Source organism: Cricetulus griseus, chromosome 6 (assembly GCF_003668045.3).
Source record: "Cricetulus griseus strain 17A/GY chromosome 6, alternate assembly CriGri-PICRH-1.0, whole genome shotgun sequence".
NCBI classification, from domain to species: Eukaryota; Metazoa; Chordata; class Mammalia; order Rodentia; family Cricetidae; genus Cricetulus; species Cricetulus griseus.
This window is the reverse complement of record NC_048599.1, coordinates 105,308,338-105,322,885: the sequence shown is the minus strand read 5'-3', so window position 1 is coordinate 105,322,885 and position 14,548 is coordinate 105,308,338. Positions and strand designations below refer to the sequence as shown.

At 42.9% G+C, this 14,548-nt stretch overlaps 1 protein-coding gene across 1 annotated transcript in view; it reads left to right on the top strand.

Annotated features, from left to right (window-relative positions):
* Ubr3 (ubiquitin protein ligase E3 component n-recognin 3) overlaps positions 1-14,548 on the top strand; it is a 157,436-nt gene that overhangs the window by 14,465 nt on the left and 128,423 nt on the right. The window contains exons 4-5 of the mRNA XM_027420475.1: positions 7,251-7,444; positions 8,789-9,576. Of these exons, the coding sequence (XP_027276276.1) occupies positions 7,251-7,444; positions 8,789-9,576 (982 nt within the window). The remainder of the gene's footprint in view (positions 1-7,250; positions 7,445-8,788; positions 9,577-14,548) is intronic.

The following is a 14,548-nucleotide window of genomic DNA, read 5'->3' as shown; positions in this document are numbered from 1 at the left end:
TGGTGGCTCACAAACCGTCTATAATGAGATCTGGTCCTCTCTTCTGTCCTGTATACATAATAAATAAATCTTTAAAAAAAAGTCATGGTCATCATGGGAAAACCTGTACAAATTAAAAGCTAATCACACTTTAAAAGATATGCTTAATAAACAGAAAGGGGTAATAAAGCTCCCCAGAGATAGATTGCCCAATACTCTATTTGCTTTAAAATTTTTGAATGCTAATAAGAAAGGAACCACAGCTGCAGAGAAACATTTGATAGTAGAAAAATCTGCTGAATTAAATCAGCCTGTATACTTCAAAGATGCGTTGACCTCAGAGTGGAAAGCAGAATATGTGTTATGTTGGGTAACAGGTTTTGCTTTGTTTCCACAGGAGAAGAAAAGCTATGGATACCATCAAAATTGGTAAAGATTAAATTAAAAAAGGGTAGATCTCTTGATTAGGAGAGGCTATTTTCAAACAGTTTATCAAATACTGTGGCCATTCAATCTAAATTAACTTATAAGACTAACATTATGCCTTTTGGGGCTGGAGAGATGGCTCAGCAGTTAAGAGCATTGACGGTTCTTTGAAAAGTCTCGAGTTTAATTTCCAGCAACCACATGGTGGCTCACAACCATCCATAGTGGGATCTGATGCCCTCTTTTAGGATGAAAGTGTACATGCAAATAGAGCACTCATATACATAAAATAAATCTTAAAAAAACAAAAACCCAAATGCCTTTCATTGATCAGATATAACCTGGCAAAAAAAGGGAACTCCCCAAAGTTAGGGTTGGGGTAGATAGGGTTTTGTTTTTGTCTTTCCAGGAGAATAAAAGAATACAACTAAGGAATCTAAAGACCACCAGACAAATGAGATATCTGAAGAGGGAAGACGAATCGTGCAGAGAAAATGTCCCAAGAAAAAGAATAAATTGTCCTAATGGTATAACACACTTCAAATGATAAAATCTCATAAATCTTCCCAAATATTTTGTAGACCTATGAAACAAATGGCTGTTTTTTTTTTTTGAGTCCCAATTCAACTAAAAATTAAATATACTTTGAAGTTGGAGCATGGGTCTCTCCTTCTCTAAACCCAAACATTCTTGTTAAAGAAAAATCCAAAATCTCTGTTTCATGTCAGAAGAGCCCCTGCTATGGGACAGAAGAAAAACCAAAATAAAGAGACTATTCTATTGCCACTAATCTCATAATCCTTTGGTTTTATTTTGAATCTTTAAAACTTTTCTTAAGGTATAAATATTATATCAAAATTTATAAGATTCTTATAGATATTTAAACTTTTTATCATGATGTTAATGGTCATATAGAACACTAAGTCTAGAAATAGGCTTCATCTAGCTTCCTGTGCATGATTTCAGGCTTGAATCTGAACCAGGTAACTTGGAACTAAGTTTGTATACCCTGGATGTACTTACCAAGTAGCAGTCTTTTAATCTCTTTAAGATCTGCTGCATATGACATTTAAAATGTTTAAACTTTCTGCAGTGACCTGTGACCATTCCTGGTGGTGACCTTTGAGGTCTCCAAGAAGATAATGGGGCACTGCAATGACAAATCCACCTGGCCTTTGAAAACACCACTAAGCTGATAAACACCATCCAAAAATCAGCTTTGGACTACAAACTGCTCAGGACAACTTCAAAGTGGTTAGTTAAGATGGTCCAGCCTCACAGACTACTCCAGCTAGGAGTTCTACTAAGCCCTGCACTTTCCATCACACCAAGATTGGACAACAGCTAGCTCTCCCAGGACCATTATGTCAATTTTCTCGGGGTCTCCTAAAGATGCCCCCAGACAACAGTAATCGTTTTTTTGCTTGTTTAATTAATTAATTATTTCATTTTGCATTCCAACCACAGTTCTCCCTCCCACCCAACAGGAAATAGTTTTAATAACTTGGTGTCCATATTTCCCAAGAGGTGGGGTGAGTGGTTTTGGTCAGTTGATGGATTGTAGATGTTTATCATCATTTGGGGGGTTGGTTGAAAGTTGTTACTGGTTACGGTCAGGGGAAAAACCACACAAAGGAGACTAGATTCAGGGACCTTGTTCTGAAAAGAAAAAAGGGGGGATATTACAAGATATTATAGGAATTACAGGAAAAGGGGGTAGATTATTGAATCTCCTTTTAAACTAAAATAACCACTAGTCTCAAATAGTTAACATTGGTATGGATTTTTTTTTATAGTGGTACAATTTTCTTTTTTCCAGACAGGGTTTCTCTGTGTAGCTTTGTAGACCAGGCTAGTCTCCAACTCACAGAGATCTGCCTGCCTCTGCCTCCTGAGTGTTGGCATTAAAGGCAAGCACCACCATAGTGATACATGATCCCAGCCATAGGATACAAATTTAAGGTTATTTTTGTTACATTGTATATGTGTTTCTACTCTTGTTTAAGGTATTTTTGTATATTGATTCAAATTTAGGGTTATTTTTGTTATACTGTATATGTTTCTGCCCTTGTTTAAGGTGTTTTACCTATGCAGCTCATTTAACAATGTGAAGTTCTAATACTTAAAAATTATTATTAAAAACTATTTAGGATAATTAATAAGTACAGGTTAGTAGTTAGTCATCTATAGTAATCAAATTTGTGACCATGTTTGGTATGTTTTCTAGGCTAAACAGAGATATAGTTTAGATAGATGGTTTTTAAACACTTCAGAGACCTATAGAATATGGCATTTAAAATGTTTTAATAACATAAGGCTTTCATGACAGACAGCAAGACAAGTCTGCTACTGGTAGCACCAATGTATTTAAAAAGGATGACAGGAGTTCGAGGCCAGCCTGGTCTACAGAGTGAGTTCTAGGACAGCTTCCAAAGCTATAGAGAAACCCCGTTTTGAAAAACCAAAGAAAAGAAAAGAAAGAAAAAAAAAAGGATGATGGGAATTGAGGAATCTCCATTTGGAGTTTGCTTTCATTGTGCAAAGTTAGCCACTGGGCAAAAACTGCCCTTGCCTGGACTGCTGACAGTATTTGTCCAAATTGGACAAGCAGGGCTCAAAAGAAGGTGACTGCTGAACTTCGCCAAGACAAGGTAAGACAGTCCTTCAAAATTTCTACTTCACACAAGTCTGTCAGATATTCTAGGCCTGTAGGCCAAAGATGGATGCTCTAACATTACAGAGGAATCTTGGGTGACTGTCCAGGCAGCCAGATGTCTCTTTCTATAGCTTTGGAATTTGCTTTCTCCGAACGACCTGTTGACTCAGGTAATATTATATTCTTCTCAGATCTCTGATGGGGTTGGAGACCAGATAGTTATAGTTATAGTTATCAAATTCAGAAAAGAAGCACACAAAAGAGATGTAAAATGTATAAGGTTGAGAGACATAAAAACTTAAGTTGTTTATCTAAAAAACGTTTTTAGGTCTAAAAAGATATTTCTAGGTTGGTAACACAAGTTTTGATAGAAAGTGAATTAGGTATAAAACTTTGTCCTCACCAAGAGAAGATAGACAATGGAGTATTTTCTCTGAATTTGTTTAATACAAATGGACTGGACATTGGATGCAATTCTTACTTGATAATTGTCCTTACTGTATATAATTCTACCATGTTAGAGTTAAAATCTTCCTTTTTAGACAAAAAGGGGGAAATGTTACTGGAGGTTCATTTGTATTATTGTTCTGAGACTGACAATGGAGTTAAATCTTGATTCAGTGGGTGGAGTTCATGTTTATCTGGCCTGAGTAAACCACAGAGTTTTCTGATGGACTCAGATGAAGATAGAGACACACACAGAGAAAGAAGGAGGGTCTTGGAAAGCACTGAACCTTGTGATCTGGAAGGTGGAGAGGAGAGAAGCTGATCTTTTTCTATATCGCTCTGTGAACCTATCAGGTTTATACCTCAATATCTGACTCCCTGGCTTTATTTGTTAATAAAACAATAAAAGAAGCAGCTATAATTATATTCAATCTTTCATGCAGTGGAGGAAGAAGAGCTGTCTGTAGGCACCCGTGTCTGTGTTCTGAGTACATCAGCTCCTCTGTCTCCAGTATGGCCTCTGCCCATGGACTTCACTTCAGGCCAGCTCTGTGTTGACTCCCTACAAAGCTGAAGCATTTCTTTTCTACCAGGTCCACTTTGGACCCTGGGGAAGAAGTGACCACCCTAGCTGGTGAACTGTGTCCCTCTCTCAGCAAGAGGTAAGTAAGGAGATGGTCATGGAGCAGGATGCTCATAACAATATTAACATCTCAATTTCTGTTTGACCTCCAAATGCAGATCATGTCCTCCCTGTGCGCACAGTACATTCACCAAGTTTAATGGCAACTTTTGAAATCATACGACGAGAACCTTTGTGACTGCCACATGGAAAGTTATTCTGCCAGATTATCTCACATTAAGACAACCTGCAGAGGTCATTTTTGTTTGTTTGTTTCTAAAGGGTTTCCCTGGGTAGCCCTAGTTGTCCTGTAACTCACTCTGTAGATCAGGCTGGTCTTGAACTCAGAGATCTACTTGCCACTGCCTCCTGAGTGCTGGGATTAAAGGCATGTGCCATCACTGCCCAGCACAAATGTCAGTGTTATTTTACCCGTTTTACATGCAGTAGTAATACTTATTACATAGCCTTGAAAACAATTCTTCTCTTGTCTTTTCCTCATTTTCTGAAAAAAGATGCTTTTTTCTTTTTCTTTTTTCTTTTGTGTGTGAGACAGGTTATCTTGTAGCTGAAGCTGGGCTTGAACTTGGTTATGCAGGAGAAGATGATTTTAATTTAATGTTCTGATCTTTCTGTCTCTATTCCCAAATGCTGGGAGGAAGCCAGGTGTAGTGGTGCATGACTCTGATCCTAGCATGTGAGGAGGCAGAGGCAGCCACATCCCTGTGGATTTCAGGCCAGCCACAGCCTGTCTCAAAACAGAGAAACAACAAAACAACACAAAAGCAAACACCAAAACCCCAAACTGAGTGCTGGGATTACAGGCATGTACCAGGCATGTACCACTCCCAACTCTAGTATAGTGCTTTATTAGTAAATATTAACCTCTTTGGCCATATCTGTAAAAATTACTTTGTTGCTGGGCAGTGGTGGTGTACTCCTTTAATCCCAGCACTCAGGAGGCAGAGAGAGGTGGATGGCTGTGAGTTCGAGGCCAGCCTAGAGTACAAAGCAAATTCCAGGACAGGCTCCAAAGCTACACAGGTAAACCCTGTCTTGAAAAACAGCAACAAAAATTACTTTGTCAGTTTTCTCTTTCAACATTAATTATTGCCTAACTTTTAATTTTTTTCATTTAGTTTTGTTTCTTGGGGTTTTGCTATGTTGTTAGGTTAGCCTCAAACTTCTAAGGCCTGAGAGGATTAAAAAAAGAAAGAAAGTTAAAGTGGGTACCTTTCAGTATGCCCTGCCAAGGTATTTCACTAAGGGAACATGTCACTTTCAAGAGTTAGTGCCAAGAGGTTTATTGGGGGATGAGTGTTAGGAATAATTCGTGTGGGGGACCTTGGCTGATTCCATGGCAGGCAAGGATGGCTGAGGTAGGGGTGGGGCGAGGTGGGGGATGGGACAAACATGCCAGGCACACAGAGCTTAGTGAGAAGTTTTATTAGAAAGGGGAAGGGGGGAAGGAAAGAGAAAGGAGGCAAAGAGACACAGAGACAGAGAGAGAACAGAAGAGAGGAGGGAGACAGGAAAAGTCCTGTCTGCTCCAGGGGAACAGCAGGATAGGGAGTAGGAAAGAGACAGCAGAAAGAGAGGGTTGGGGTGGGGGTGGTGTAAGTGGGTGGGAGTTTTTCTTTTAATGGGGTCCTTTGCACCTGCGTGCGGACTAGTAGTCATGGAACCCTGGGATGACCAGGGTACTGCCAGGTGACAGGGTCAGGCCAGCATAATGCCTGAGTCCTTACAATGAGGAAGGGGAGCATGAAAGAGCGAAAGGCTGTCTAGGAGTGGGGATGTGAGAGAGGCAGACAGACAGCTAAACAGACAGGAAAGCAAGAGGAGCAAGAGTAGAGAGGAAGAAGGCAAGAGACAAGAAAGGCAAGAGAGACCTGGTGAACACCTGTAAAGGTGGGGGCGCGCGCGCGCGGGGGGGGGGGACAGGTGACCATCGATGAGGTAACTTTCTCAGCGCCTAGACTGGTTGCTGCCTCAGTGAGAACTAACAAGGGCCGAGTGGTGCTTTTGCCTCAAGTGTCTGCAGCATCTGGACACTTGATGGTGTACACCATCAAGTCTGGTTTCATCTTTTAATTTAGTTTTGAGAAGGGTCCTCAGGTAGCTCAGGATGGCCTTGGATTCCCTAAGAGGCTAAGGATGACCTTGAACTTCTGACCTTCCTGCTGTCTCAAGTGCTGGGATTACATCTGTTGCCAGCATGCACACGGGGTGGGGGGGTGGAGTTGGGGGAGTTCTTTGTCCTTTTTCTTTGGAGACAACCGGGTCTTCTAAGACCTCGCAGCTGTACTTTCTGCAGTTCTCTCATTTGTTTAATATTGAAACAAGATCATTTTTAGTAAGTTTCTCAGCTCATGTTTTAAAATATTTTTGGGAAAAAAGCATGACAGTGCATTTAGGGTTTGGCCTACATTAAGTCCTCTGCAGACTGTTCCTCAAGACATTTTGAAGGTACAAATGCAGTTCTCAGGATTTTTGTTTGTTATCATTTAATATCATTGCATGGTCCTCACCCCTTAAAAAATTCACAGGAAAATTTCTTTATCTGCGTCTATTAAAGCCTAAAGATTTCTGCCTGCCTTATTCATGGAGTGCAACAGGGCCCCAGACCTTAGCACAGTTGACTCCATGGTGGAAGTGCCATTCAGGCTGTAAAAGTCAGTACTACCTGCCCAAAATGAAAACAAAGACCTAATCCATCAAAGTCCATAGTTATGGGAAAGTCTCTAAATGAACTAACCTTACTTTTTGATTCTGGTCTGATAACTGTTTTTGTTAACTGAAGTATGTAAGCCCAGAACATGTTTTTTTGTGCTCTTGACAAAGGCTCAGAGCTACACTGGGATCTCAAACACCCAGTACAGTCGCCAACCAGCTAATAAAGACTTTCTTTTGGCTTAAACCCATGTACAAGTAGTCTTCTCTGGTGAATACCCCACAACAGCAACAAATTAGTTTACCAAATGTCTGCCAGGTTGCTATCAGAAAGTTGCTCCCTGGGACGTCTGAGGCAAGTACTGGGAACAAAACAGACATGCTGCTTGCTGTGTGCTTTTGGCATATGAATTACTAATTTTTTCCCCCTCTACTGCCACTTAACAGGCTTTATTGAGCACATTAAAAGAAATAACATGAAAGAGCTGGTTCACACAAGAAATTCAAGGAGTGTTGCCTACTGGAATTACTTCTCATTTAACGATAATCAGCAGATGCTGGAATGCTTAGCAGCAGTGATAAAGACTGGTTCTCCTGCCCTCAAGGAGCTTGCAATGCTGGCACGAAGGCAGGAGGTTCTGGTTTGAGGGTTTCCTGGGTTACACAGTGTTTCAGAACAAACAACCCATTCTAACCCCTAAAGCCACGGGAAAATGGCCAATTAACTGTATTGCAGTGGGGATGAGAATTTTCTGCTTAAGACAATTATTTTTATTTAAAAAGTTTTATGTATGCGTGTTTTGCCTGCATGTGTTTCTGTGTATGCCTGGTGCCCATAGAGGCCAGAAGAGGCCTTTGGGTTCCCTGAAGTTGGAGCTGCTATCTGGGTGCTGGGAATCAAATCTGGGTCACCCGGAAGAGCAGCCAGTGCTCTTAACCACTGAGCCATCTCTCCAGCAACCCCTCTATCCCATTAAATTAAACGAGAGCTGGGGATGAGTTTCAGTTGGTGTAGTGCTTACCTACCACACACAAAGCTCAGGGTTCAATGCTTGGTATCTATGAACTAGGCATAGTGGTAATTCTGGCACTGGGAGATAGAGGTAGGAGTTCTAGGTCATCCTAGGCTATATAGAATGCTCCAGGCCAGTCTGGGCCACAGGAGATCCTGTCTTAAATAAGCAAGCAAACAAAACTAACCAAGACCCTCTGGATACAGTGATCAGGTTCCAGTGGTTGGTTTCTGTCTCTCTCTGTCTGCTCCAGACAGTGAGAAATAGTGATGTTGGTGGGTTTGAGAGACAACTTAAGGAGCCTGGTTTTTGTCTCCCCTAAAGAGTTTGGGTAAGGGGCTGGAGAAATGCTCAGCGGTTAAGAGCGCTGGCTGCCCTTCCTAAAGGTCCTGAGTTCAATTCCCAGCAACCACATATGGTGGCTCACAACTACATGACATTGGTGTCCTCTTCTGGCATACACAGACAGAATACTGTATACATAATAAATAAATCTTAAATTTTTTTTTAAAGAGTTTGGGTAAGAGGATAACAAGACAGCCATAGACCTGGCTCAGCAAGGAGGGGTGCTTGCTGCCAAGCCTGATGGAAGGAGCCCTGATGGCAGGAGAGAGAACCAACTCCCACAAGCTGTTTGTTCTCTGACCACCACATGCACATCAGAGAGCGTCTACTCAAATAAACACATTAGATATAACTTAAAAAGGGACAATAAGAATCTATCTTACTTTTAAAAAAAGAACGTAGCGAAATACTTAGGAGGCAGCTTCAGTAACAGCAGGAATCCAGTAGTAATTCAGGCTCCGGTAACAGGTTATCAACATCGGAAAACCAGATACAGATGCCTAAAATACATCTGGTAGATGTTGTGTACAATTCCTATGCTCCAGGAAAATAAAGAAGAGAGCCGCTCTTACTAAGGATTGTCTTTGGGCCGAGTTCCCGTGTTAAGGAGTTTGTCAGTTTTGAAAGCTGGGAGCCAACAAACAAGTTGAGAGGGACAGACGGCGAGGGGGCGGAGCCCGACGAGGGGCGGGGCGAGTCCCGAGGGCGGGCGCAGGGGCGGGGAGCGCGCGGAGGAGCGCGGCGGGGCTGGGTATCGCGAGAGTTGGGCGGGCCGAGCCACCGCAGCAGCAGTCAATCCCCCCACCCTCCCGGGAGGAGCCGCGGGCCCTGGACTCTCCAAATTCTGAGCTCTCATCATGGCGCGCGGCGGCGGCGGCGCGCGGCGGCGGCGGCGGCGGCGGCCGTCGGGGCCCGCAGCCGCCCCAGCCGGAGGTGCCCGAGCAGGGGCCAGCCCTAGACAAGGCGGCCACGGCCGCGCATCTGAAGGCCGCCCTCAGCCGGCCGGACAACCGTGCGGGCGCCGAGGAGCTGCAGGCGCTGCTGGAGCGGGTGCTGAACGCAGAGCGGCCGCTGGCGGGGGCTGCGGGCGGCGAGGAGGCGGCTGGCGGCGGCGGCCCGGGCGCGGCCGAGGAGGATGCCCTGGAGTGGTGTAAGTGCCTTCTGGCCGGCGGCGGCGGCTACGAGGAGTTCTGCGCGGCCGTGCGGGCCTACGACCCCGCGGCGCTCTGCGGCCTGGTCTGGACGGCCAACTTCGTGGCCTACCGCTGCCGGACGTGTGGCATCTCCCCCTGCATGTCGCTGTGCGCGGAGTGCTTCCACCAGGGCGACCACACCGGACACGACTTCAACATGTTCCGCAGCCAGGCCGGGGGCGCCTGCGACTGCGGGGACAGCAACGTGATGCGGGAGAGTGGGTGAGTGAGTGGAGCCCCGCTGAGGCGACCCGGGCCGTGTGGTCCTGCGGGATCCGGGGAGGCCTGGGAGGTCGGGGGTGGGGGGAGATCTGGGATCTGACCCTCATCTGTCGGGGGGAAAGCTTCAGGGAGGGCGCAGGCCCCAGGGGCTGGAGGTGACTGAGCTGTCACTGGTGGAAAGGGGGTGGGGAGGAGAGGAGAGCATGTGCGTGTAGTCAGGCTGGGGGTTTTCGAGGAGGTCAAGGTGGGCGAGTGATGGGGAGAAAGCAGTGCGTGGGGGCGAGAGGGCGGGGAAGAGGAGCGGATACTTCGGGGGGGGTGGGAATCTGGCGTGGAGCTGTCAGTGGTATACTTGTTGGGAAAGGCTGTACAGCTAGCTGCCTGCCTGGTTCTGGAGAAGAGCCTTAGAAGAAGTGATTTAGATCGACTGGGAGGGAGAGGTTTGGGATCTGAATTGGGTCACCGGATGATGAGGGCCAGGGAGATAGATGGTCTTGTACCGCAGGGAAGGACCCTTGGGGGAAAAGCTGAACTGTCTGTGTGTCTGTGTGTCTGTGTGTCTGTCTGTGTGAAGGACTGAGCTCTGGAGCTGATGGGGGTTGAGGGAGGAGGGAAGGGGAGGGGCTTGCATAAAAAGGGACTGTTGAGCTGTCAGTAGAGTATTTGGTGTGCTGGAGTGACATCGAGAATTGGCCTCGGAACAGTCAGATATAGAAATACCCCTCACACCAGAGGGAGGAGGGAATCACTGAGCGAATTAGGAGTCAAGTGCTAGGTCTTATCTACGTAAGGGCACCTTACTCATTAGTGTGAGAACATCCGTCTAAGGAGACGCTCAACACACGCATCTTTGACAATCGCATGCGTGCAATGCACCTGGTGTTGGCACCTATGCCTTAATCCACTTACACCACAGTCATTAGTGATAAATTACTTAAATAGTCAGCAAGTTAGTGGCCGGAGAAGAGGTTTCTGAGCAGAAGGATTAAGAAAAAGTATTTAGAAGGAGATAGTAACAGCTTGCAAATAATAATCAAGGCTAGCAATTAGTCCTTGAATTTTTTTGCTTCACTTTTAGCATTTTAATATTTGTATATTATTGAATATAAAAGCCAAAATATGATAAAGAGATAGTTTGACGTTCCCCTCCTCTCTGGTCTGCTAGTTACTTCTCATGGCTCTTAGTTTCTCTCAGTGCAAAGCAAGCAACAGTAAATGTTTCCTACTCTTGCTGTCTCCTTTCACCCAAAAGGTAACATTGTTCTACATCTTGCCTTTTTTCACTTTGATGTCTTTTCATATCAGCAATTGAGTTTCCTGATTCCATTATGTAAAAACTGCTACACAATGTCCATGAATTTGCTGCCCTTGGTTTAATAATGTCATTTGATGGGTATGAAGATTCCTAGTACAAAATGAAACTCTTAGTGTACCAGTCTTCTCTCACTTGTACACGAATACCAGTGGGGTAAATGTACAAAGGTGGGATTTTTAAAATTGTCCTTCCTAAGGCTTGTTATAATTAATGTATGGGATAGTCTATTTTCCAGTACCCTTTTTAACACTGTATTAAAACTGTGGATTTTTTTTTTCTGTGTGGTGGAAGTGTCAAATTTTAACTGCTTTACATAATTTAACTCATTTAATCTTTAACAATTATGAGATACTTACTGTTATTATTCCCATTGAGTTGGAGAGGAAAATAGGGCACAGATTTTTAAAACTTGCTAAAGGTCACTCATGTAGTAAGCTAGGCATGCTGGCTGTAGATCTTGACCTCCCAGTTACTTCTCTCACTGCCTATTAAACAGTATTCTTTAATTTGTTTGGTTTTGGGGGTTTATCTGGGTGTTGTGCATGCTAACAAGGTCCATTTCCACATCCAACCTCTAAAACTACTCTAATTGGTCCAGTACTGTTTTGTCTTTTTGATTTAAATGCCATTTTAACCTCCAATTAAAAAATAACACACACACACACACACACACACACACACACACACACACACACACAGAGCCCATGCGCAGATTTCAGAATACAACTTTGAGTCATGGCATCTGGGGATTAGCCATTCTGCTGGTATGTCATCCTCCTTTTTAAAAGAGGGACATCAAGTCATGGAGGAGTTAGAGTATCTTTTCCAGACACTGAGCCATTTTTACTTCTTGTTCTAGGTTAGCATTCAGGGGAACTAATAATGAAAGAAATAATGTTGATTCTTCCCTGAAATTTGGAATAAAGTACATAATTATCCGATTGTTCTGGATGAAATGCAAACCTGGCATTTTAAAATTATGATGCTTCATTCTGGAAGTAGAAATATTAGTAAGGCTTTTGTTTTGTTTGAGATAGGGTCCTGGAACTTGCTGTGTAGACCAGGCTGGCTTTGAACTTTCAGTGACCCTCTTGCCTCTGTCTCTAAAGTGTGATTATAGGTGTGAGCCTCTATGCTGGGGACTCAATCTCTCTCTCTCTCTCTCCCACTCTCCCTCCCTCCCTCCCTCTCCAGCGTCAATCTTGATGTCTAATCCCAGTTGGCAGTTTTCCTTCCTTGTTCCTTCCAATGCTGGGATTACAGGTGTGAGTCATCATGCCCAGTACATCTTTAATCCCAGCATTTGGGAGGCAGAGGAAGGCAGATCTTTATGAGTTCAAGGCCAGCTTGTTTTACAGAGTGAGTTCTAAGACAGCCAGGCTACACAGAGAAACCCTGTGTCAAAAAACCAAAAACCAAACTAAACCTAACCAGAAAAAACCAAAAACCAAAACACATAACAAAACGACAACACAGATTTAGAGCATCCATGCTTTAATTAAATAAGTCCATGTATTTTTATTGAGGTTTCAGAGAATTTTTTTTTTTTGCCCATGGTAGCAGTTGTATGTGAATTAACACCTAATATTTACTGATTTTAATTATTTTCTCAGAAAAACAACTGTTGCCTGTATGTTCCAGGAGTTGCCATGTCCAGTTTCATGGACAAGACTAAAACAGTATTGGAACCATGTGATTATTTTAAAAGTTTTACAAGTTAGTGGTTTAGATAGAATAGTTCTGGGCTGAATCCCTACCTACTCTGCTCCCTTTAGAGAGACGATAATGGCCAGGAGTGTAGGCTAAGGTGCAGCTTCTGGAATTATTTTAGAACTAGAAATCAACAAGTTATTGTAGTGTTTCAGGTGGACAGAGCTGTGTTGCTCTGGCATGGTTGCTAAAAACCTGAGAATTCATATATTTTGAAGTTGTTGTTCTCCGTTAGTATAAAAGATTGTTAGTCTCACTGCACTGCTCAGGAAATCTCAGAAAGATCCTACTTTCCCTGTATTCTTACTGCTGTATTGATTAATTGCAGTGCTGGGGATTGAAACTATGGTTGTAACTAGGAATATGCTCTATCCCAGAGCATATTCTATACTTTATCCTTTATCTGTGTACTCAATAAAAGAAGAAATCTTGGGGGCCGGAGAGATAGCTCAGCAGTTAAGAGCACTGACTGTTCTTCCTGAGGTCCTGAGTTCAATTCCCCGCAACCACATGGTAGCTTACAACCACCTTGAGTGAGATCTGGTGCCCTCTGCTGGCGTGCAGGCCGAAGACTGTATACATAATAAATAAAATCTTAAAAAGAAAAAGAAGAATCTTGTCTTCCGTTAATCCTTTTCATGTGTCGCTGATGTGGTAAGATGTTGTATGATTGGAGATGGTCCATCACAACAATTTCAGTATTTCATTTAAAAATCTGCAATTATAGAAATATGGGAAAGATTCAGTTTTTTTTTTTTTTTTTTTTTTTTTTTTTTTTTTTTGAGACAGTGTCTCTTTACTTAGCCCTGGCTGTCATGAAACTCACTGTGTAGACCAGACTGGCCCTGAACCCACAGAGATCTGCCTGCCTCTGCCTCCTAAGTGCTGAGTGCTGAGATTAAAAGTATGTGCTGGGGCAGGAGAGATGGCTTTGTTAAGAGTACTGACTGATTTTCCAGAGACAGGTTCAATTCCCAGTACCCACATGGTGGCTTGGAACTGTAACTCCAGTTCAAGGGGATCGACACCATCATATAAACATAAATGCAGGCAAAACAGCAATGTACATGAAATGAAAATAAATACACTAAAAAAAAAAAAAAAAAAAAAAAAAAGCATGTGCTACCACTCCTGGCTTCAGTTATTTTTTGATTTAGTAACTGTGATGATATTGTCAGTATAGTAGTAATATTAGCAGATACAGGAAACGAAGAGAGAATATAATTGAGGACTCATTTGTGTGATTGTATCACAAAGGGTATGAGAATGATATATTAATAACCATGCATAACTGGGATAGCTTGGTGGCAGAGAACCTGGATTCAATTTCCAGCACTCACATGATGAGTTACAAGTATTGTTACTCTAGTTCCAAGGGACCCAGCATCCTCTTCTAGCCCCTGGGGGTACTGCACACATGTGGTGCACATAATGCAACAAAACACATATACATAAAAATAAAAATAAAATAAATCTTGAAAAGAAAACAATGTATAATAGTATGATGCTTTTGTCTGTGGTGTTGGAGATTGAAGCTGTGCTTCTCACATGTACAAGACTCACTATTGAATGAGCATAATCATTGCTGGAAATGGTTGATGGGTTGGAGAACTTAAAAACAAGAAAAAACAATGTGATGAAAAATCTAAAATAATTTCTGACTGGCTGGTTTTAGGCTATGACGGGAAACTAAACATTCCTCAAATTTTGATGTAGTTTGACTATTTTTAATATATTATCATGTAGTATAGATTTTTTTTTCCACTTGGCCTGCTTTCTCTCAGATTTTAAGGTCCTTAAAAAAAGGCACCCTAGAAGCCAGCATAGATGCATTTAATAGATGCTCCCTAAATGTTAAGTTGGGCTGTATTTGAAAGGTTGCCCTAAGATCACATTGCTTTATTATTCAGGAAATGGTATTGAATAACAGATTAATAGCACCTGTTT